We start from the raw sequence: 26,253 nt of genomic DNA on the forward strand, positions 1-26,253 counted from the left end.
CCACAATAAACCTCATTATCTAATCTAGAACTAGCTATCTAATCCTACACACCACTACTGGCCTCTCTCATTCACTAACCATTAGCGTAGCTGGCTTTGTTTCTGTCTTTTGAACAATGTGACTTCATTGTCCTCTCTGCAACAATCTGGTTTCTTCACCTAGTTCTTCTTCAGATGGCTGCTACTCTTATTATTTAGGTCCTACCACAACTTGACAGCCCAGCTAAAGCAGAAACCCAAAGCCTAGACATTTTATCCTATTGTTGTTCTGTTTTATTATTTTAACTAAACTTTTTATTGAAGTGTCACACAATCACTGAAAGGCGCAGAAACTTTGTGCATACATCTCAATGAATTCTCACAAAGTAAACACAGCCATATAACTATCACACAGATCAAGAAACAGTCTCCCCAGGTATCTACTTCTAATCACTACCCTCACGGTGAGGTAACCACAATCCTGATTTATAATTTTATAGATTAGCTTCACCTGCTTTCAAACTTTAGCTAAAGGGAATCAAACAGATGTACTCTATTTTCTCTAGCTTATTTCACGCAAGGCTTTGTTACTGAGATTCACCCATGTTGCTAAGCATAATAGAAATATACTCATTATCATAAAATCTTTATAATATTCCATTTTATGATAAGCCAGAATGCATTTGTCCATTGACTAGTATACGGGCATTTGTGTTACTTCTAGCTTGAGACAACTGCTGATACTGCTGCTATGTAGGTTCCTGTACAAATCTTTTAGTAACATGTTCTAGTTAGTATCTGTCTAGTGGAACTGCTGAATCATATCATATGCATATATTCAGCATATGCATATATCTCTAGTAGATACCACTAGATAGATTTCCAAAGTGATGTGACCAATTTAAAAACCCAGAAGCAGTATATGAGAGTTTCAGATAATGCTTGCAAACATCTTCTTTCCTTTCCCATAAAAGAAAAGTAGAATTTACAAATGAAAAGGGACAAAATTAAAACAGAGAATGTCAATTTCAAGGATCTTACATATTTTGGATGATTTTGCAATTAGTAGAGCTCACGTCATCACTAGAAGAGAATTCTGTTTTAAAAATATAAGTTCAACTTCAATTACCCATGCACAAGGAGAAGCCATGTTATCAAAATACCCACTTAAAGCCATTATCACTTCTGCTTCTGCTCCATTCTTTCTCTCCTCTCCTTGTAACACTAAACACCAAAACGTCGGAAATCCATCCTTTCCTGACTTAATTCCATTTTATAAGATTTTTCTTGTTTATTTAACAAGAGAAAGTGTATGTACATGATAACGTTAAATGTCCATAATCACAAAGAGACACAGTGTAATCTCTGAATCCTTTAAAGAGAGTAAAATCAAGAATTGCATGCACTAATGCAAGGGGGATAAGCACCCTCCAGCTTCCAGCAAAGGGAGAAAATTTTCTTCCTTCCCACAGTGCAGGTTGATGTGTTAGTTCCACATCACTACATTCACATTTTTTTAAGGCAAGAAACTTGGAACAGAAATGGGTAGAGATGTTTTTTCCACTGTATTTTGCTCAAGAGTCTCCCACAAAGTAAGTGAAGAACCAGATCAGGGAGAAAGAGAGAAAGAGACCTTATTAGAACAAGGCAACTGAGTACAAAAGGGGAAAAAATAGGAGATGGCAACTGGCTCCCAAAGAATGCAAAATTTCTAAAAGTAAAAAGAGGGTCAGAATCTATCAGTATTCCACTAGTCATCTTCCTCTTCAACCTTCCTCCCTCTTCCACATCATCACCATCTTCATCTTCTTCCCCTCTGCCCTCATCTTCTTCATCAAAATATGTTTCAAGTCTTCTTCATCATCATTATGAACATCAGCTTCTTCTCCTTCCCCTTCTTTATCTATCATATAAGAAGCCAAGCTGTGCTTTAATAGCAGGTTTTTGTTTTGTTTCATTTTGAGACAGGGTCTTGTTCTGTAGCCCAGGCTGGCACCACCATAGCTCACTGACATCTCAACCTCCTTGACTCAAACAATCCTCTCATGTCAACCTCATGAGTAACTAGGACAACAGGCATGTACCACCATGCCTGGCTGATTTCTTTATTTTTTGTGGAGGCAGGGTCTTTCTTTGTTGCAATCTATTCCCTGAGTCCCATTTAACTTCAGTCAACACTAAAGACGGGCCACCACTCTACTTGAGATGAAATTTGTTGGTGAGAATTTTATTTTAAAATAAGGTTTTTCAGCAAAATAAAAATCTTGCTTTGTGGCAAGACACTGTCTCTACAAAAAATAAAGGAATTATGGCTTCAAGCTATCCTCCCACCTCAGACTCTCAAACTGCTGCAATTATTTGCATGAGCAACCATGCCCAGTCCCAAAGAGCATCTTTGATGAGCTCTCTTAATTCACCTGCACCTGCATCGGAATCACTGGAGAATCAAGTGAAGATGGCCTGAGATTTTTCATGCTTCCTCTTCCAGACAGCTTTATTTTACTTCTGACATGATCATTTAATCAAGTCCTTCTCAGATTCCCATTTAACTTTAGTCAACACTGAAGATGGGACACCACTCTACTTGAGATGAAATTTGTGCGAGGAACTTAATTTTAAAATAAGGTTTTTCAGCAAAATAAAAATCTATTCTATAATATTATTTAATATCTTTAAATTCTGTCACTTTCATTCTAAAGAGATAGCACAGCATCTCTTCATTCACATCTCAAGCAGGGAAGTCACTTGCACATAGTTGATTAACATTACCTCTAAATTTGAAATTCAGGAGATCAATTACAACCTCTTTTAAATAGTTTGAAGTTTGTTATATTTTTATTCTACGTTGGAAATTTCCTCACTGGCTTGTTTGTAAAGTCTGTCTATTTCAATTTGTGCAACATCCCTGTGCTTATTAAATATTTCATGTATATATATATATATATATAATTTTTTTTTTTTTTGAGATGGAGTCTCGCTCTGTCACCCAGGCTGGAGTGCAGTGGCACAATCTCGGCTCACTGCAACCTCCACCTCCCGGGTTCAAGTCATGCTCCTGCCTCAGCTTCCCAAGTAGCTGGGACGACAGGCACCCGCCGCCACGCCCAGCTAATTTTTTGCATTTTTAGTAGAGATAGGGTTTCACCGTGTTAGCTAGGATGGTCTCAACCTCCTGACCTCGTGATCCGACTGCCTCAGCCTCCCAAGTAGCTGGGACTACAGGCACCCGCCGCCACGCCCAGCTAATTTTTTGCATTTTTAGTAGAGATAGGGTTTCACCGTGTTAGCTAGGATGGTCTCAATCTCCTGACCTCGTGATCCGCCTGCCTCAGCCTCCCAAAGTGCTGGGATTACAGGCACAAGCCACCACACGCGGCCTTCCTATAGTTTTTTTTTTTTTTTTTTTTTCCCTCCTTTCAGTAAATCCAAAGTAGCAAAGTTTTCCTCTGTGTAAGATCTGGAGGTGGTCTTAGTACCCTCATTTGAAGAATGAATGATGTGAATAATGCTGTTAGCCTTAGCCTTAAACTAAAGCTAATTCTTTGACAAATTCAAAGAACCAGTCACATAGAAGTGACTCAAAGAATTAGGTCACATTTGGAAGAGATGGGAAGAACTAGGTCATTTTATTAATGATATTTTTGCTGAGTAAAGCATTCTAGATTGGCAGCTATTTTCTTTCTGCACCTTAAAAATATTATTCAGTTGTCCACTATCTTTTAATTTTTCTGTTAAAAATCAACTATCACTCTTACTGTTTCTTTTTTAATGTCTCCTTTTTTTTCTAGCTGCTTTTAGGATTGTCTTGGTTTAAGTAGTTTTACTAAGATATCGGTAGGTGTAACCATCTTTCTGTTGACACTGCTTCAGGCTCATACAGCTTCCTCAATTCATCAGATGTTTTTAAAAAGTCCTGGGAAATTCTTAGCCATTACCTCATCAAAATTGCTTCTGTCCCATTTTCTACCTCCTCTCCTGCTAAGCTAAAAGGTCCTAACATTACAGATATTTTAGATATTTTCACTGTCTCAAATATCGGTTTAATCTCTGTAATTCATTTTCAATATTTTCTACTGACTTCTTTTCCTCTTCATTCATTCTGTCTTTTGCTTTGTCATACCTACTGTGTAATTTCCACACTGAGTTCTCTGCTCTAAAATATAAATTTGCTCTAAATGTATAAATTTGCTGTTTATACATTTCAATTTTTTAGTAAAATTCTCCATCTCTTCCTCTTTTTGTCTCATCTTTTCTTCCATGTGCTAGAGTATAACAGTCATGGTTACTATAAAGTCCTCATCTGCCAACTCCAATGAATATTTGAAATTTCCTTAAGTCAGTTTCTATTGTCCAGCTTTTATCATTTTTAGTGATATGGTCCTATCTCTTCATGTCTAGTCATTTTTTATAAAATGCTGGATATTGTATATTGAAAAGTTTAGAGGATCCAGGTATTATATTTCTCTGGAGTAGATTTACCCTGTTTTCTATCAGGCAGAGCAGAAACTGTTCACCTTAAACGCATCAGGGAGTGTGGTGATTCACAGCTGGGCTTCAGTTGCGGCAAGGCTCAGTCTGTTTCAGTGTACTATATTCCTACCCACAGCCCTATGGTGCTTCCAGTTCAAAGTATGACATGCACTGAAAGCCTCTCCTCAGCAAGATGAGACCACAGAACACCTTGCTTTTCAAAGGCATGTGGCTTAACTTTATAATAATCTGCCACGCAGCTTCATAATTCTGCAAATGTCTTGAGAAGGAGACAGCAATATTTTTTAGTCCTTTTGGGTCTCCAATATTATTGCTTCACACAACAAGATTTCCAAAAGCTCTATCTATTTCTGTGTCCTCAAAGAGTAACCCTCTAGACAGGCTGAGCTCAGATTTTCAGTCTCTTGCCTATACACAGAATCTGCAGTCTGACCACTTTCCCAAGAGAAAAGCAACTGCAGATTATCAGTTCATCTCTCCAAAATTATCACCTCTCTGGAGCTTCAGTCGCTCTAGGACTCCTTGCTTTAATACCCCTTCAAGCCGTTAAACAAATTATTTTTATATTTAACCTGTCTTTTGGAGTTGTTATCAGCAGTAATACTGATGTGTTCAAGTTCGTATCAGACAGAAGCTTTCTTGCCCTATTTTACTTTCTTTATACCATATATCACTACCTTTCACTATATTATTTATTAGGGATGTTTTAATTCTATCTTTGCTACTAAAACATAGGCCCCAGAAGAATAAGGGCTCTACTGCATCCTAGGGGCAGCAATCAGACTGAAGACTGTCTGACTGTCTGATAGCCCTCCTCTTTCCATCCTGCTTCACTCACCATGCCTATTTTTGTTTTGTGAAGAATTCCAAACGAGCACATCATTTTTTCTGTATGAGAAACGAGAAGAACATAATTCTATATGTTCTCATAAAGAATCCTTATTCCCCTTTTTCATATTTCCTTACTTTCTCCTCCATGAGAGAAATAGACTGGAATAAATATACTCTGGGTTTCTTTCCTTCATGGTTCCCTCTCTTCAGCTGATTACTGAGACCCTGATAGTCATTGGGTCCGATACTTACTTTGGTTACCATACCTCAGAAAAAAAGCAGGGGCCAGAATTCCCTGTGCCCAGCCCCCTGTTGTGTAGTAAGCAAACAAACCGGCTGACTCAGGGTGTGCCTTCTACACAGGCTGGAGACCTGTCTCTCTCCAATGCTGTTATCCTCCATTCCAATTATACTGTGAAGTGAGTCTGAGTTAGCCCACAATTCATCACACAGCTGATTGGCAATAGATTTAGAATCTACTTTGCTGACTCATTTCCTGCCACAGGTGGTACACACTTCAAGATTTAAGAAGCCAAGCATGAAGTCCCCATTCTGGCCTAGGGTCCTAGTCACCAATCCAGCTTTTCTGGAGCTAGGTACTTAGAAAATTATTGCATGCTGTAGGGATAGGAAAACAACAAACTCAGAATCTCCTGCTTTATTCTCACAACACAATCAACCCAGAACACTTCTACTACCACATGTGGCAGGGTTTCCCCCATCACACACCAAGCAAGCAACTCTCTGGTGGATTATTCAGATTATTCAGTACCACATCAGCTGGGTGTCCTCTAATTTAATTCAATCCTTACATTATCTATCTGGAGATAACATCACATCCCACAGGTTGAAGGCTCAGTCTCATAAGACTGTCCCTGCACCAGTCAGTGGCAAGTCCAGGCCTCTGAAACTTTTAACCAACTTGCTATAGACTGGAGTTCCCATGACACTCTCCCCAGGTTCAATTTATTTGCTAGAGAGGCTAAAAGTATTCAGGAGAACACTTCACTTATGTTCACAGGTATATTAATAAGGGATATTCCAAAGAATAGAGTTGAACAGCCAGATGGGAGAGATGCATAGATAGAGAAAAAGGCATAGGTATAGAAGAGATAAATAGCTATAAAAGAAGGGATGCAAAGCTTCCATGCCCTCTCCAGGTGCACCACCCTTCAAAAATCTCCATGTGTTCAGTTATCTGGAAACCCTCAGAACACAGTTCTTTTGGGTTTTTATGGAAGCTTCATTACTAGGCATGACTGATACTAGTCACTAGTATATCAACCCAACCTTCAGCCACCCTCCTCTCCCTAGAGGTGAGGGGGACCCAGGGGGCTGAAAGTTCCAACCCTCTAATCACGTGGTTGCTTCCCCTGGCAAACAGTCCCATTCTGGAGGCTACCTAGGGGACTCCAGCCTCCAGTCATCTCATTGGCATACAAAAAACTCTCTTATACTCTAGGGATTCCAAGGATTTTAGGAGTTAAATGTCAAGGAAGTAGATGAGGACCAAATATAGATTTCATAATATCATACATGCTCATTAATAAAGTAGACATTTTATCTTCATTTGGTTCCTACCTGTTCTTCATTGGTTCAAATTTATAACCAAGGACAAAGAGAGGTTATTAACCAAGAACCATCACCAGTGTGTAAGTGAAGAGGGGAGTCAAGGGTTGGAAAAGAAGTTTCCAAAAACAATCCATATATATTTTAACTGATAAATGGATGTCTTAAACCCCATCAATAACAGGAGTCCCAACTCATCTGGTATGTACACTTATTTTGAAATAATAGTTTGCTATAACTGTAAGAGATTCACAATCATACAAAAACAGCTGCAAATCCTATAATGATGTCTTTTAATTGCTATATTTTGTGGAGTTTTGGGGGGTTTCTATTGCTTAAAAAAAAAAAAGTTTGTTTAACACAACAGGTAATGCCCATACACAATAAAAATTTAAAGGTAAAAAGATTATATAGTAATAAAAAAGTCTCCCTCTCTCCTCTATTTCTTGTCACCCATTCCTTTTCCTTAGAGACAGCTATTGTTACCCATTCACTTCTATTTTAGGTACATTAAGCACTTTTATATATGTCCTCATGTATTTGAATAAATGAGTGATAGATTATGTACAAGCCTCCATCCTTTTTTAAATTTTTAAATTTTTTGTTTTTATTTCAGTAGCTTTGGGGGTACAAGTGATTTCTGGTTACATGGATAAATTCTACAGTGGTGACTTCTGAGATGTTAGTGTACCTGTCAACCAAGTGGTATAGACCGTACCCAATATACAGTCTTTTATCCCTCATCCTCTTCCCACCATGATGGCTATATTTTGAAAACATGTTATTTGCTCAGTCCACAAAATCAGAAACTGCCCACAAAAATAAATAAAATCATGATAATTTGCTCCTCTGGATTTTGTAATATGCAATTTTCTAGTAGGTTGTAAATGACTAATTACCCTGGTAATACACTAACCTCAGATGTAAAACATAGAGTTTTCTCATGAATGATCCAGGAGATAGATGTAGGAAAATAAATGCATGTAAAACTTTTTAAATGCCATTAAGTCAGGCCGGTGCAGGTGACGCACACGGCTCTCACAGTGCTCTGTGTATCCCACATTGTGTTACATCTGGAACCCTTACGAGGCCACAGACTTTTTAAAAAAGCAAAGTTCAACCTCTGCGTGTTTTGGTTTTGTCCTAATGTTCCTTGTGTTGACATAAATACCTTTTTAGCATAAGTTATGGATGATATAATGTATTTAAGAAAAAAGAGACTTAAATTTTTCCTATGAAAATGCCACCCAGAATTAAGATATTTTACTTGAAATTTTAGTTTGTATCTGGTTCTTTAGGATTCTGCACAGTAAAAGCTGTCTTTCCAGAGGGACCACCCAGTGTACTGAACTGTGGCATAGCATATGACTCCACCTGCATCAGATCACACCACTGAACACCCACTGCATCTGCAGAAACGTTCAAAGACTAAGAGGCAAATGCAGACTCAGCATGACTGAGAGAAAAACAGGAGAGTGAGGCAGAGACCTTGTGATCTCGGAGCAGTTGTAAAGTTCAAGAATGAATGACTCCACTGGAAATACAGGACAACACCAAGTTTCTGAGAACTTATCAAGGCAGTTTCTACACCAAACCTATTGCAAGCATCCCAGAGAATCACTTTTGAAATGGTTAAGACCCAGAGCCAATAGAGAAGAGCTGTTTGGAGGATTCCAGCAGCTAGTGGATTCACCAGTAGCCACTTTAGAACAACTAAATAACAGTCAGAACAGGTAGCAAGGAAAATGCACAAACTGTGCTACATTCCACAGGTGCCAGAACTTAAAGTTATATGCTGGAAGCACAGAGCCAGTGCCTGGAGAAAACATATTTGAATTGTGGTTTGAAATATCTAAGAAAATATTATAGAAAGAGGATGTCTTGGAGATGTAAAAACAAAGAATTATTGAGAGTTTAGCAAATAGAACATAGGTCACAGGTCATAGGTCATAAAGTGAGTCTGAATTAGTAGAGAATTGAAGGAAATGTATCTCAAGCTCCAAATCACTTGGCAAAGAGTAGACAGAAAGACTTCTAATTAAGAGAAGAATGGAATACAATGCAGAAAACTGGGTACATTCCACCAAATTGTCAAAGGGAAGCATTTACAGTCAAACACTGGTTCCTAACCTCAAGCTTTGTAACATGCCTGAGGCCCAAGAAATCCGGAGTTCTTCTGCTTAAGCACTTAATTTTAAAAGAAAAGTAAAAATCTGAGGTGATCAAGAAGGATTAAAGACCCACAATACTCAGTCTATTCAGAGACCAAGCTCAAAACCTGATGGCCCATACAGAAAGTAACTGAGATACTAGTGAGCACTCTGAAGCAGTGGGCATCAGTAAGCTCTAAGCTGCACCTTTGGACAAAGAGAGAGAGGTGGCAGTAGACACTATCAGTGCTCGCCATGATCCTAAGATCCCTTCATACCCTGTCCCGAGCTCACAGAGGCTCACACCTACCAGGAGGCTCAATCCTGACTGGTACCTCCAAGTTCTTTGGTATGAAATGGCTCCCCAGGGGCCCTTGGCCTTGTCCACCAGAACCACTGGCATCATAAGCAGAATATAGGTATAAACTGAGAAGGAGTTATGCCACATGCTCTCTCACATGACATCATTTTCCAGACACTAACACCAGGTTCTGGTTCATGTTCCATAACCACAACGTATGTAACTATTGGCTTGAGAAGGACTACTCATTTGAGAGCTTCATGGTGGTTAGCACCGTAGCTATGGGGCATAGCACAAATGACTCCCGTAACCAATTTAAATTTACCCACCAGAGAAGGGAAGGCTCACTATCTCTCTTTGGAAAGACTCAAACAGTTCCACAAGGGGCAGAAGTAGGACCAGTAACAGGACCAGTTATTCTCCTGTATCGGTGCTCTTTCTGAATCCTAGCACCTCCAAAGCTAAAATAATAAAAAATAAAGAACTTTCAAAAGTATAACTCAGAGTTTGGAAGCAGCTTGCTCACTCAACATAATAAGGGATAAGATTAAAGATAGCAAGCAATAACTCTGCAATTCTAAAAGTGTTGTTCTTTAAATGTTCCCTCTAGAAGACCTACCACAGAATCTGTCCCTTCCCCTGCCCAGCTGCACAACTGGGCAGAGCAGGGAACGGCTGATATGGTTTGCCTCTGTGTCCCTACCCAAATCTCACCATGAATTGTAATAATCCCCATGTGTAAATGGCAGGGCCAGCTAGAGATAATTAAATCACTGGGGCAGTTTACCCAATACTGTTCTCATGGTAGTGAGTAAGTTTTATGAGATCTGATGGTTTTATAAACGGGAGGTCTCTTGCACAAGCTCTCTTGTCTGCTACCATGTAAAACATGCCCCTGCTTCTCCTTTGCCTTCCACAATGATTGTGAGGCCATCTCAGCCATGTGGAACTGTGAGACCATTAAACCTCTTTCCTGGCTGGGCATGGTGACTCACATCTGTAATCCTAGAACTCTGGGAGGCCGAGGCCAGCAGATCACTTCAGGTCAGGAATTCAAGACCAGCCTGGCCAACATGGTAGAACCCCGTCTCTACTAAAAATACAAAAATTAGCCGGGTGTGGTAGTGTGTGCCTGTAATCCCAGCTACTTAGGAGGCTGAGGCAGGAGAACCTCTTGAACCCAGGAGATGGAGGTTGCAGTGAGCTGAGATCGTGCCACTGCACTCCAGCCTGGGTGACAGAGGGAGACTCCTTCTCAAAAAAAATTAAAAAAAAAAAAAAAACCTTCTTCCTTTATAAATTACTCGGTCTCAGGTATGTCTTTATTAGCAGCATGAGAACAGGCTAATACAATGGCTGACAATCCAAAATGAAGACGAGACCGAGAGGAAAAAGAAGCAGAAGGGGAGGGGGAAGGTATATGAACTAAGGGGTTAAATGTATCAAAAGGTCTCCGGTGAAAAAAAACAGGCTGGAAGGGAACAGAGACTTTTCATCAATACCCTTTTGTACCTTCTGAATTGTGTAACAAGTACAAATATTACTTGTTCAAAACACAAACATAGTGAAGTAAAATGAAATAGAGAACGGCAATCGTGTGAGCGTACCATTACCTGAGCATAAAAATGTATAAAATCAATAGCTCCTTGGGTAGCAGAGTGAGAGCTGGAGACAACTAATGTGAAAACAAAATAATAATGCAAAGACATTAAAGAACTACAGGAATAGATAATGCAAAACTAGATGATGTACTGTGGAACTGTCAACTATATAGTAGTACAAAAATGACTTTGTTTCCTATATGCAAGTCTTCCTTTTAAAATAAAAATTATTATCTGTTTAACAATACCTCACAGCTACACAAAACACTAATGTGATCATCACACTAAAATTTTCAGATGACAAAACAACTAACATAAACTATTAATAACATGTTAAAAATTGAACTTGTACCCCTTAAATTTATACAAATAACATTTTTTAAAAGGAAAAAACCTGTTCAAAATGTACTATTTTTATCTTTTTATGACTTACTAAGTTATCAGGTTTTTTTGGTCACATAAATGTTTGGTTTCTGAAAAACCTTCATAGTGAAAGAATTAACTGCTGAGAAAATTAAGACCTTATAGAAAAATAGTGAAAACCATTAATATGTTTAAGTTCATAAAAGTAAATAAAACTGCAGGCTAAATTCAGGCACTATCAATAACATTTCCCACTTAAATTATAGTGAGGACTATATTATTAATTTCCATTTTTTATCACTTGCACTGAAGAAACCTTTCAGAATCCTTTCTCAGTCACCTCCACTCCCTACCCTCAGCATTTCAACAATACGGGTGATGGTTAAAAATGCATTTTGCTTACAGATAATACACTGATAGTTTTATGTGTCAACCTGGATAGGCTATAGTACCCAATTATTTAATCAAACGCTGATACAGCAGTAAAGGTATTTTGTAGATGCAGTTAACATCTAACAATCAAACATTGATATAGGAGTAAAGGTATTTTGATTTAATCAAACACTGATATAGGAGTAAATGTATTTTGTAGATGCGGTTAACATCTACAATCAGTTTACTGTAAGTAAAGGAGATCACCCTCCATAATGTGTGTGGCCCTCATCCATTTAGTCACAGCCCTTAAGAGCAAAAACTAAGGTATCCTGGAGAAGAAATTCTGCCTCAAGACCGCAGCATCACCTTTCTGCCTGAGGTTCCAGCCTGAGGACCTGCCCTACAAATTTCAGACTTGCTACCACCACAATAATATAATACCTTAAAATAAACAAATATATATACAATCTCCTTGGTTCTATTTCTCTGAAGACCCTTACTGATACATGCAAGAGAGACTCTCTATGTGTAGTTCCTTACTCCAGTTTTCTAACCTTTTCTGATTGTATAATCTCTACCTCTTACATTTATCTCAGCTCTTACCCTCCTCATAGAAAGTATCAAATAGTCTTGTGTCACATTGCAATGTTTCAGTCAACAGTGGACTATATATACAACAGTGGTCTCCTATGATTATAATATTATATTTTTATTGTACTTTTTCTGTATTTAGATATTTTTCAATTTCATTTGTTAGAGAAGGGGGTCTCCTTTTGTTGCCTAGGCTGGAGTGCAGTGGCATGATCATAGTTCATTGCAGCCTTGAACTCCTAGGCTCAGGCAATCCTCCCACCTCAACCTCCTGAGTAGCTGGGACTACAGGCATGTACCACAAGGCCCAGATAATTTTTTATATTTTTTTTAGAGATTGGGTTGCTATGTCGCTCAGGCTGGGCTCCAACTCCTGGCGTCAAGCAATCTTCCTGCCTTAGCCTCCTGAGTAGCTGGAATTAGGCGCAAGCCACTGTGCCTGGCTTGTATAGATACGTTGGATCCATAAATGCTTGCTACTGTCTTCCAATTGCCTCCATTATTCAGTACAGTAACATGCTGTACAGGTTTATAGTCCAGGAGCAATAGGCTATACCCTATAGCTTAGGAGTATAGTAGGCTATACCGTCTAGGCTTGTACAAATATGCTCTATGATGTTCACTTGATGATGCATTTTTTAGAATGAATCCCTATCATTAAGTAACACATGAATATATAGTTCCTAGGACTGCATTTTCCAAATTTTTGTTTCAACAGTCTACACCACTGCTTTCCTACTTTGGTACCTTAGGTCCTTTTTCTAATGCCTAGAAAAGAACAGCAATGAATACAATTGGTATAAACTAGGATGAAAATTCTCATAAAGTGCAGACATATACTGGCATATACAGATCTCTGCCTAAGTGAAACTTTAGATTGCAAAAGACTGTCTCTAGTGTTACAGCTCCTTAACTATGTGTTTGTAAAGGTAAGGTACATTTTAAGGAGGGATTTTTGTTACAACATGAAACTGAGATTTGTTTCTATACAATTAGAACTTCAACTAGTAAATAAAAAAAATTAAGTATAATTTTATTTACAGAAGTCAAGTTCTAAATTCAGGCCATGCTTATTTTGAAATTCAAACATCACTATACCTGAAAAACTTATTTTTCGATGATGAACTTCAGATCTCTAAAAGAACTGTCTAGTAAGATATTTCAACAGTCCACTTTCTCTTAAAAAAAAAAAAAAAGCTAAACTTTCTTTAAAAACTAAAGCATTTCGGCTGGGCACAGTGGCTCATGCCTGTAATCATAGCACTTTGGGAGGCCAAGGCAGGTAGATCACCTAAGGTCAGAAGTTCAAGACCAACCTGGCCAATGTGGCAAAACCCCGTCTTGACTAAAAATACAAAATTAGCCGGATATGTTGGCGTGCGCCTGTAATCCCAGCTACTCGGGAGACTGAGGCAGGAGAATCGCTTGAACCTGGGGGGCAGACGTTGCAGTGAGCCAAGATTGCACCATTGCAGTCCAGCCTGGGCAACAAGAGCAAATCTCCACCGCAAAAAAAAAAAAAAAGAAAAGAAAAAAAGAACTAAAATATTTCAATACTTAAATATTTAACTGGAATCAGTATCAATTAATGTAGCCTTAAAAATGCATTAAATGGTACAAAACAAATATATTTTTAACATTAAAATAACAATCATATCCTCACCTCCCACATCAACCTGTAATCCATATTTTCATCCAAGTCTTCAGGCATTCTCTTCTCTCCAGCAAAGGGTCCGAACTTTTCACCCTGAGTAGCAATGATTATATTGAACAAGGATTAGTACAATAAATCCACATACTAAGATAAACGACTTTCTTCTTCTGGAATGTTTTTCTGCAAATCTTCATGCCCAAAGAAGAGATGCTTTTAAAATATTAACTAATTTACCCAACACGAAATGTTTATTTACAATCCAACTTAATCTGTTTTTAGCCTAAAACGCTAAATCCACAACATAGGAGCCAACATAAAAGGGTTAAATCATTTACTTTCAAATTCTGACAAGGCATTGAACATTGTATTTCATATGTTTCAATCCTCTTCATAGCCTCTGGCAAGCGATGTTGAAAAAAGCACTGAGTTTTGTCTGACTTGAGAGACAAGCCCACCAGGCAGAATATCACCTGGTTTCCATAAAAATCATACATTCATCCATATTCTGGACAAGAAAGACGTGGGCTTGCCATTCTCAGAGGAAGAGTGTTCATAAATAAACTTTAAATTTGCCTGCCAATCTTTCAAACAGGCAAATGGGCACACTTTAAACCAGGCTTTCTCAAAGTGTGTGCTTTGAAGCCCACCTGCACGAGAAACACCAGTGTTACTAGTTTTGAGATACAGAATTCTGGTCTTTGTTAAAATCAGAATCTGGAAATGGGCTGTCCTTCAATCTATCCTGAAGGGACTTTTAAGGACATGTTCAATGGGCAAGTAACACTCTTTTCTCTCTAAAGTGACCAAAGCAGGGACTGCAGAGACAGTCGGAATGAGCTGAATTTGTCCAACCAGACATTTTGTTGAAATGTGTGCAGATGAGACACAGAGCCACTCGTGCTTCTAAATCTGCCTATGACTATTTTTCAGCAGAATCCTCCCCTTCACATAGAGGTGATGAAAGAAAAAAAACAACAAAATCTCTTTTGATGAACACTGTAAGGAGAAAAGATAACCACCAAGGCAATGTTTCAAGGATATAAATTACTTAATGAACAACAGAACACCCAACTCCTGAGAACAGTAAAATTTTAAAGCTTAAAGAATTACAAATATTAGTAGTTAAGCCAGCCCCCTCATTTTACAGATGAAGAAAAGAGGTCCTGAGAAGCCATAAATACTGGCAGAGCCAGGAAGACCATTTCTTTAATGTTAACTTAGGGGCGGAAAATACCCACAGAGATTCCTCAAATCAAGACTATAATTGTAAGTAATTTAAACACAGGCATAGCAAAGAAACAGGGAGATTGCTGACTATTCATAACATTAGAGATATTAATACAAAGTTTAGACAGCCAATTTCAAAGAAGCTAGAAGCCTGCTCTGCTTCACAATCCTCCCATGCCTCACTAGTCCCCTCATGCTAAAATGGGCATTCAACATCACACTCAAACACAACAGCCCCAAAGAGGCTTGGCTTTCTTTACAAAGTAATCACTTCTCTCCTCCAGACGGGACCTAACCAGGATTTGATGGCAGGTAGGAAAACCTCCACAAGAGCAGGGGAGAAGAGTTAACACTTACTGAACTACCATGTGCCACACTCCAAATAATCCTATGTGGGAGTTTCCCCGTTTAACAACTAAGAAAATTGAGCCTCGGAGTTTAAATAGCTTGCTTGATTAAGGTCAATCAGGTGGCGATGATTAGACATAGTATCAGAAACCAGTGGTTTATTCTGAGTGGAGTGCTCAGGCAACATCCACTTCACCAAGCCAACACTCAAAACCCTGACAGACAGTTGCATGGTCCACTGCTGAGGCCACCTGATGCCACCTCCTCAGCTTTCCATTGACTACAATTTAGCAATGACCTGGGCCATGCAATTGCCCAATGTACACACTCAATACCTTGACTACTGAATTGAAGAAATTGTGAGCTTAAGTTAAAGCCAATCTAGAGCCATTCACACACACACAGAAACACACATCTATAAAACTGAGATACTTAATATTTCAGGAATATCCTTCAAAGAAAAGACAAAAAAAAACCTGTGATACTGTATATTTATACATATTCTTCATATTGTCTACTCTGTGTTATTTCATATGTTTAAAAAAAAGAGTTTTGACCCACTAAATTAATTACAGAACTCATTGATGGGCTGCGATTCACAGCTTGAAAAACACACTGACATAAAAACACTGATGGGGAGGTAAACTAGCTTGAAACACACTGACATAAAAACACTGATGGGGAGGTAAATTAGCTTTCTATCTTTGATGACATTGCTTCAAAGTACCTTACTGGGTCTATTAGAAAGAGTTCACCCAATAAACTTGAGTTTTCATGGCTGCAAGATTATAAAAACGTAAACAGCCAACTTTCAATTATCCATACTACTGTGGTGAGAAACAATGCAGATATTGAAGACCTAATTTATATTTGGCTTTAGATGAAGATTTTATACTGAGCAGACCCACTCTTAGGAAGCCTTCCCCTAGGGATTCCAGCACCACTTACCCAATCCTTCTCTCTTTGTTCACTGTTTTCTCTATGATACAAACAGTAGTTTCTTCAAACTGTAATTACAATTTTATTTTTATTCACTAACCATATTTCCTATAGAGATTCTAACTTCAGTATAAGCCTCTTTTACCTCAGTGGACTTCAGATCTGCTTGGGTAGCACATCTATGAAAGGGAAGTTTGGGGCACATACCCCATACATATATAATTCTTTTTCTTTTAGTGGAATTATATGAAATTGCCAATATTTGACCACTTTTGACCTACAAAATGAAAGTTTTTCATATGATTCATCATAAATGAAGTATATATATGTGCTTTAGTAAATTAAACACCTAGGAGGAGGTTCAAAATCAATGACGGGAAGGAAACCCGTATTTCAAACACTCTTGTTGAAAACTTCAAAAATTTCTGGCTGACTTCCTGATATCATTAGTTTTACTTTTTGTAATAAACCTGCTGAAGACTTCACACTAGCAGATAGGAAAACTGTCCGCTCTTCCATTTTCTTACTGTCCATTTGTGCCTGCATTATTGGTATCACCTTTGATCTGTGATTTCTTTGCAAGAACTTTCCTAGACTTTTTCGCTTCTATCTCAAGAGTCACCACCTCAAACACTTACAAGTTAGGCAGCAGGGCAACACAACACCAGATACCCAACAATAAACATGTAAGTGATACATCAGAGAGTAGCCAGGAGGTAAGGTGGAAAGGGCATGCCACCTAAAAACTTTTCCACTCCAATTGAATGTTGCTATATCATCAGGTGGGCCCGATGTTGCCAGATATATACATGATTTTTAGAGAAGCTAATAACTCAAATTTGTGTATGAAATCACTGATTTTTTACATTGGCAATGAATTCCAAGAATTCAACACTTTGTGCAGGTCAAATAAAATGTGACTTCAAGATAAATTCAGCCTGTACACACCAAACTGTCAGAGTCAAACTCACTTCTCAGACTGATCCAATGTCCAGCCCATAATGGAGCATCTTTGTTTTTATTCAAACTGTTTCTGAATAAAGCAGATAATTAATCCATTCAATCTTCTATTCACTGGACTAGACAGTAACTTTTAATAAACAAAAACTGTATGATTGCAAAAATGTGGGCCATTTTCTCTCATTTTGCTGAATGTTATTAGAAGCTAAAAACAAGATTCACTGCAGATACCTCTCTCAGAATTGTGGGGAGAAGCACTATCTTCTAAGCCTCAGTTTCCTTATCTACAAAACTTAGGGATTTAGATTAGTTGATTCTAGGATTTCTTCCAGCTTTTAAATTCCAATAGAAAGAGCTTCCACAGACCAAATTTAGAACAATTTGGTACTCGAAGGGGACAAGAGGATAACTGATTGAAACACATTAACAATTTGTAAGTCCATACTGTCAGTGAGAGAAAAAAGGAAATTTTTTTAAAATCTCATTTGCTATCATTAGAGGATAATAGGTTATTATTAAAATTAGTAAAGAAAAGGAATTAAGCATTTTGTCCTGCCTTTTCAATAGTAACCATAGTTCAGGATAACCAGACAGCAGAAATTGATGATGAAAAGCTCTTCTTTACAGGAGAATGCTAACTTATAAATAAAGAGGGAATATTTGAGTTAGCGAATCACCATTTTGAAATCCCTAATAATATTACTGATTTGGCGAGAATTCTCTATGGATACTAAAACCATTAGGCAAAAGGTTGATGGTGAAAAATAAAATCTATATAGTAGTATCAGCTCACAGATTACTTGCTAAGAACAAAGGGGAAGCAGTACATTTACAATAGAAAAATTACCTTAACCCAATGTTGGCATCAGTAACAGTGGGAAGCCAGATACATTATATGCCCCCTACTATTATGCAGCACAAATAAACCAGCATCACTCCACAATGTATTTTTGCCAGAAATATTTATCTCTAACTTCCAGACTGCAGGAAATACAGAAGATAGAGAAACAAGTTAAATAAAGCCCTGGGAATGTAATCAGGTAAATCCAGGTGTGAGATACTCTACAACTGACAGGATCTCTTCAGAGAGTCACTGTTACTAAAAAGTGGGAGGGACGGATTAAAGAGATATTTAATAGACATAACTAAATGTAATATGTAGTCTTTGATCAGATCCCGGTTCAAAAATATATAGCTATAAAAACATTTTGTAGGCAATTGGAGTAATTTAAATATGGACCAGCATTAGAAGACATTAGGAAATTACTGTTATTTTTGTTGGATTTGCTAAAATGGCATCATGGCTATTTAGGAGAATGTCCTTATGCTAAAGTATTGAGGGGTGAATTGTCACAATGTCTATAATTTACTTTGAAATAGTTCAGAAATAAAAAATATACATATAGATGAAATAAATACATTAAAGTGAATCAATCTGCAGTTGAGTCAGTTATATTTGAAATTATGATGTTTTTCACAGAAGGAGACTGGAGTCCTCACTTAGAACAAAATTATGTTTCAATGTTAAACTACTGTGCATGTATGTGCCTTTGCAATACAATTAGACCTTCAATAGTGTATTAAATGTGTTTCTTAAAAATTCAATGTGAAAAATAACCAATCTTCCTTCCCTACTGTAGGAAGTCTGAGGCAGACTAGTTGCCTCCCTATATCCATCCCTGTTAGTACTAGAACACTGATCTTGTTAAGGGTACTAATGTATCCAGGTAAAATACTACATTTATCTCGAAGAGAAGGGAGCAAACAACCTGCGAGCAGAAATCATTGTATGGAACTATCACACAAGTTCTTAAATGAAGCTGAGTCAACTAGAACGTATACCCAATCCTGTTTCTCCCCACCTGGAATATGAGCATGATAGCTGGGGCTGAAGCAGCCACCTTGAGTCCAAGAGAATTGCAAAGACTTCTGCCCTGACATTTTGAGCCACTGAACTAATGGCCACAAACATCTTGTTCCATCTGCCAACTTCCTGTTAGAGGAAGAACAAAAACTTCAAGTTTAATTACTGTGGTTGTCTCTCTTACTCCAGTTGACAGCAGAGGTCAGGGGAAAGAAATGTAGTGGTGCCTATAATAAAATGGAATTCTTCTTTATGAAATGCATCACTTAAGAAATAATACAAAACGGAAATGCAGAGATGTGACAAAAAGAATTGTGGGTATATGGTGATCTGAATGCAACATCTTTCCCCTTCACCCTCAAACTTGTTACTTTCCTCTCTTGAGCAAAACAACTACTACTAGCATCTGTGGGCAAATGGATGCAAGTGAAGCCTAGGTTCTGGCAGAAATCTGGTGTGAGATGTTCTCTCCAGTAGACTTAGTAATAAGGTAGAGGACAGCAGAGTAACCAGGGACAAGGACTGAAAACCAGTGAATCCCAAAAAGAATTTGAAAGTCAGAGATGGAGGGGGTCGCAGCCCACAATCTTCCCTGTTCTTGATGCCCATGAAAGTACAAGGAGACCAGAAAGCTGACTGACAGGGAACTGACAGCCTATCTGCCAGTGCAGGCCCACTGAAGAGAGACCCATTTGCCTTCTCCCACCTGCAGGACTGACACCACAGAGGACTATTCAATAACCAGTCTTGAGCTCCAATGAGTCAACCAAGGGATATAGCCCATACAAAGGAGCAGAGCTGCTAGAAAAAGGAAGATAAGGCAGAAAAATTAGACGCATGCTCTGTGTTCTGCAGCAGACAGAATACCTCAACTAAAGGGAATAACTGAATTACCTAACAAAACTTAAGGAGATTCAAATACAGCACTCAAAAAAAAAAAAAAAAACTTTTAAGAGTTAAAAACCATTAACTTCCCAATTAAATATCTTTACAGAATGAATTGAAAGAAAGAGACAAGAATCAAATTTAAAAAAAAATCTCAAGTGAAAAATATGAACAGATAAAAATACGATATTTAGAATCAAATTCGAAAACAAAATCTCAAGTGAAAACCATGACCAGATAAAAATATGATATTTAGAAAATAGATCCAGGAAACCTCACATAAAAAAATATAACTCCACAGTATTTTTTTAAAGGGATGAGAGGTGTATTAGTCTAGTCTCACACTGCTATAAAGAACTTCCCTAAGTCTGGGTAATTTATAAAGGAAAAAGGTTTAATTGGCTCACAGTTCCACATTGCTAGGGAGGCATCAGGAAACTTAGAATCATGGTGGAAGGCAAAAGAGAAGCAGGCACCTTCTTCCAAGGGCTGCAGGATGGAGTGAGTGCAAGCAGGGGAAATGCTTTGTATCAACTGCATTGTATCAAAAGGACACCTGCACATGTATGTTTATCACAGCCCAGTTCACAATCATAAAAAGATGGAATCAACCTAAGTGCCCATCAGCTTACGAGTGGATAAAAGAAAACGTATATGTACACAATGGAATACTACTCAGCCATAAAAAATAACAAAATAATGTCTCTGGCAGCAGCTTGGATCTAGCTGGAAGCCATTATTCTAAGTGAAGTAACTCAGGAATGGAAAACCAAATACCACATGTTCTCACTTACAAATGGGAGCTAAGCTGTGGGTACACAAAGGCATACAGAGTGGTATAATGAACACTGGACACTCAGAAGAGATAGGCTAGGAGGGGCATCCAAACTCCATATTGGATATAACATACATTACTCAGTGAGGGGTACATCAAAATCTCAAACTTCACCAATATACAATTCATCCATGTAACCAAAAACCACTTGTACCCCTAAAGCTATTGAAATAAAAAATATATAAAAGTTCAGTTTCCACCAAGAAGGTTAGTAAGAGTATCACTACTATCCTAACAATGAGAACGATAAACTGCAAAATCATAACTTTTCTTAAGGAGAGCACTAGCTTACCTGTGGCCAGTGCCCTCCTCCATCCACCATCCAAACAAGTAAAAAATGAACTAACATTTTAACAACTTGCTAAAGGAGGAATGTGAGACAGAATGAAGGCATAGAACTACAGCAAGCCCCAGACCCAAGAGATGCTCACAGGCATGCTCACATTCTTTTCCAAGGACCTCCCCATGTGAGAGAGGTTTGGGAACAGATGGGAGAACAAAGAGAGACTTCCTCAGTGGTGCTGTCATGCAAGAGCAGAACAGCAGCTGCTGCAAGAATGGCATGACAGTGTACACCTCCTGTCCTGACCTTTATCTCATAGCAAAAGAAAGCCTTTAGCTACTGCAAGAAAAGCAGTAAACTATGTCATCCCCAGGATGACCCCAGTAAAGATCCACCACTGCGGGGAGAAGGGCAGGAAACAGTACAGGCTCAAGCACTTAGACGACAACCATCAAAGAACTCCTACCACTGGGGAAGGGACAAGAAATGTTCACCCACAAAAGACCAAACACTGACACAAGTTAAAAGATTAGCTCTCCTGGGGAAGAGGAGCAGGCATATTGAGAAAGCCCAACTCCCAGGGCCCAGGCAGAGAAAGTCTACATAAGAGGGAGAATAGAACAAGACAACAGAGACCCTTCTCCCATACCCCTCACCATCAGCCCACCCAGCACCAAAAAATAACACAGCGAAGTCCACTGTCGGGAGAAGAACAAGAGCAGGGCAGAAGGGCAGATAAAGGCAGAGAAAATTCATTGCCAGAAGACAAGTGTTGTAAGAAATGTTACATGAAGTTCTTCAGCATTCAGAATATGATACCAGACAGAAACTTAGTTCAAAATAAATAAAAATAAATGGGCCAGGCATGGTGGTTCACGCCTGTAATCCCAGCACTTTGGGAGGCTGAGGTGGGCAAATCACTTGAGGTCAGGAGTTCGAGATCAGCCTGGCCAACATGGTAAAACCCTGTCTACTAAAAATACAAAAATTAGCCAGGTGTGGTGGTGGGCGCCTGTAATCACAGCTACTCAGGAGGCTGAGGCAGGAGAATAGCTGGAACCTGGGAGGCAAAGGTTGCAGTGAGCTGAGATCGCACCTCTGCACTTTAGCCTGGACGACAGAGCAAGACTCTATCTCATAAATAAATAAATAAATAGCTAAATGTAATGGTAAAAAGTAAAGGTACATAACAAAGATAACTTGTCTTCATTTTAATGCTCTAAAAGATCACTGATGATCTAAAGAAACAAGAGTAAAAGCATACTGTAAGATTTATAACATATAACATAAAATGTGTGACATTTTAAAGAATGAGAAGGAGGAACTGCATTATACAATTGTATCTCACTGACACTTTGACATATCCCCTTGCTGTCTAATAGACATCTCAAAAACAACATGCCTTAAATTGAACCCCTGATCTGCCCTCTTCAAACCTGCTCTACCCACAACCTTCCCCATCTCAGTTGCTGGCTGATAATCCAATCCTTCCAATTCCTCAGGCTAAAATCCTTGGAATCATCCTGAATCCTTCCCATTCTTTCACACTTCACATCCAATCCTATCAGCACATTCTGTTACCCCATACTACCAAAGTAGCCACTATCTTGGTCTAAACTGTCATCACCTCTCACATGGATTACTGCAGTAGAATCCTAACTCTCCCAGTTTACACACTTGCCCTGTGGCAAACTTTTCTCAACAGAACAGCCAGTCATGCTTGATAAACTTATGTCACTCCTTTGCTCAAAACTCTACAGTGCCCTCTCATTTCACTCAAAGTAAAAGCCAAAGGCTTTGCAGTGGCCTAAAGGGCTCTAAGCAGTAGATCTTCCCCTAACACTCATCCCTTCACTAGCCCTCTGACCTCCTCCTCAACTGCTTGCCCACTTGCTCATTCCATTCCAGCCACACTGACCTCCTTGTTCTTGGACCACAACAGGCAAACTCCCGTCTTAGGTCCTTTACTGTAGCTGCCCCTTCTGCACTTAGAATGCTCTTCCCGTAGATATACATTTGGCTAATTTCCTACCACCCTTCAAATAACTGCCCAAATCTCTCCTGTTTAGTGAGGATTAACTGACCCATCTAACATTTATAGCATCCCACACACACACCCACACACCTCTTCTGCCAAGTCAACCATACCTAGCTCTTTTTCTTTTTTCTATAATGCTTATAATATTTAAAATAGTATAAAAGTTATCTTGTAGGTCTGTTATTTTGTGTCTTCCCTCACTGGACTGCAAGCTCCCCAAGAGCCAGCATACCTATTTTCTTAACTATTGTACCCCAAAGTGAATAGTACAGGTCTTGGCATATAGAGTGATAAAGACTGTTAAATGAATGTGTAAAACAAGACCTGAATAAATAAAAATTATGGCACATCCACAGCATAGACTATAGTCACACATTAAAAAAAAACAGAGCCAAGGTAGATAAAGGAATTTCCATAAGATACCGTTGAATGAAAAATGTGAGATGATGAAGTGAGTTTACTCTTTTCTTATTTTTTAAACTCATGTTTTTTTAAAAAAGTGTGCATGTGTTTGTATATTTGTAGATATAGCATTTTATCAGAATAGAGAAAAAACATTTTTAAGGAAAAGTATATATGGAATGACCTGAGTTCAAATTTTCATTAATCCACTTAGGACTGATATAACCTTCCTCAACATCACCTCTCTCATCTATAAAACAGTGATACTAACAGCCCCCTTGCAGGTTTATTGCAGGACTTCACTAAAGAATGTGTAAAGCATCTAGTGACTGTTGTCTCTGTCACTTGCTTTTCTGCCACTAGTGACTAAAACAGTGCCTAAAACTGCCATAGTTCAATAAATACTTATTGAATTAATTGTAGCTGCCATTATCACACACAAAAAATATAGTTTTGGAGAAAATATTAGAGTAGTTACATAATTTTAAAAATGTTTAATAACACCAGGAAATACAAAGCTGCCTTGAGTCACTATGGAGAAGTGTGAATGTGTGAACACAGGGAAGAGATAGCATATATGGCAGGCTTCATGATTACTTTTCCTCTGATTATGTTTCCAGATTAGTTATCATCAGCCACCAGGAAAGCAAACACTGGCTGGCAGATTTTTAGCCTTTGGATACAAATCCATGTTTCTTCAGACAAGTCACCTTCTACACTGATCAACACAACACCTTATCCCACAAAGTCTGGTCTTCCTGTATTAACATTTATGCATGGTGATTTTTCCTCTACAGGCTTTTATTTACTTATCTGTTTCAGCTTTTTTCTTTCTTTGATTTTTTTTTAACTTTGTAAATTTTGATTTTTGTTTTAAAATCTTACTGTAATTTTACAAACTCACCTTTAAGCCTTTACTTCAGGTATTTTTTTTTTCTTTTACTTAGGATTTTACCTCACCAAATGACCTTAGTACAAATCCCTCAATGAGAATCAAGGTGTGTGCCTTGGTTTGGAAAGGAGGGAGTTGAAACTGTGGAAGGCAGAGGAATCTGAGAGGCAACTGTGAGCTGCAAGACTCCCTGCAACTCTCTGGGATTCAGTGTTCTCACCTGTAAAATGAGGATGTGCCAATTAGATGACGTCTGTTAACTCAGCAAAAAATTACAAGATATAATTTTAGAAACGGAGAGGCGGAGACAAGACTTTATTTCTCCTAAAAGGTTACAGCCTGCCAACTGGCCAGCCCACAGGCTGGGAAGCATGCCTCTGGCCAAAGCCGAGAGACAGGCACTTTGAAAGAGGAAGAGCTTTATGCTGAACAGGTTGGCTCTCTGCACTTCTCTTCCTAGAGAATCTCCTGGCTGGCTCAGCGACTTCAGCTCTCTGCTCAGATGTCATTTCCTCTGAGAAGTCTTCCCTGCTGACCCTCCTAAAGTAGACCCACCCCTCATTTACTCTTTAATGCCTCATCCTGTTTATTTCCTGCAATTAATTTAACACATGCCTCAATCATTTTGGTAATCTTCCATTTTCTACTTGTTTACTGCCTATCTCCCCACACAAGAAAGCAAGCTCCTTGCAGAAAAAGACCTTGTCTGTCTTGCTCACCTGTGTATTCCCAGGGCCTAGTACAGTACCTGCCACATAAGAATGATTAAATGACTGAAAGTCAGAGAAGAAAAACCTACAGCCTAAAATATCTAAAGGGAAAGAAAGCTGAGAGCAGTGTATTTCCACCTTAATCTTTCCCTTAAAATCGCATAATCTGAGAGCTTGAAATAACCTTTCCACTTTGCAGTTTCAGGTACAATGTCAAAAAACACCACCCACTGGTGGTTAATCATATAAGCAAGCTAGGAAAGAAATGGTCATGAAACAAAAAAATGTAATGTAGTAAGGTGTTTGTTTAACTTTAAATTTTTATTGGATGTATACTTAATTTATGAGTTTTGAGTAACTAATATTAACTTTAGTCTGCATAATACTTTGCAACCTAAAATGCCACATTTTCACTGAAGCATTCAACTGTGCTCCTGAGAAAACACAGCAAGCATTAGACAGGGTCTGGCACATAGCATGCAAAAAGTGTCAATTTCATTATTTTTCCTTATTCTGATTATTAGCAAATCACAATGTGTAAAAGTGTGAATGAACTCAGGTCTCCTTTTTCTTCTCAAAAGCTTTCTAACTGACTCTTTTCCTTTTCTTGAGTTGTCACTACACAGATTTTTATACTGGGACAAAAAATTAGAAGCAACAGACCAGCAAAAAAGGATAATTGCCAAGGAAAAATCTAGCAGGACTAAGGTAAAGCCAGGGAATTAGGTGATTCTGCTGCAAAGACACCACCACTCTAGGAAGCACTGCACGAAAAGGGCTATGACTAGAGGATTAAGGGGTCTCACCAGCAAGAAAATCCCATCTCAACCTGGTGAATGTAATGAGGTTGGGGTTTCTAGCAAGATTCCCCAACCTCAGTCTGGATTAGATTCTCTGAATTTGAAATCAACAGATGGCTTGAATTGCAATCACTTTTTTTTTTTTTTTTTTTTTTTTAGACGGAG

General features: G+C 38.4%; 1 protein-coding gene across 1 annotated transcript in view; it reads right to left on the minus strand.

The window, feature by feature from the left end:
* Window positions 1–26,253, minus strand: part of PRDM5 (PR/SET domain 5) — a 225,722-nt gene that overhangs the window by 196,658 nt on the left and 2,811 nt on the right. Inside the window, exon 2 of the mRNA XM_058437033.1 lies at window positions 13,915–13,998. Coding sequence (XP_058293016.1) covers window positions 13,915–13,998 — 84 coding nt within the window. The remainder of the gene's footprint in view (window positions 1–13,914; window positions 13,999–26,253) is intronic.

Source organism: Hylobates moloch, unplaced genomic scaffold (assembly GCF_009828535.3).
Source record: "Hylobates moloch isolate HMO894 unplaced genomic scaffold, HMol_V3 SCAFFOLD_3, whole genome shotgun sequence".
In the NCBI taxonomy this organism is placed as follows: Eukaryota; Metazoa; Chordata; class Mammalia; order Primates; family Hylobatidae; genus Hylobates; species Hylobates moloch.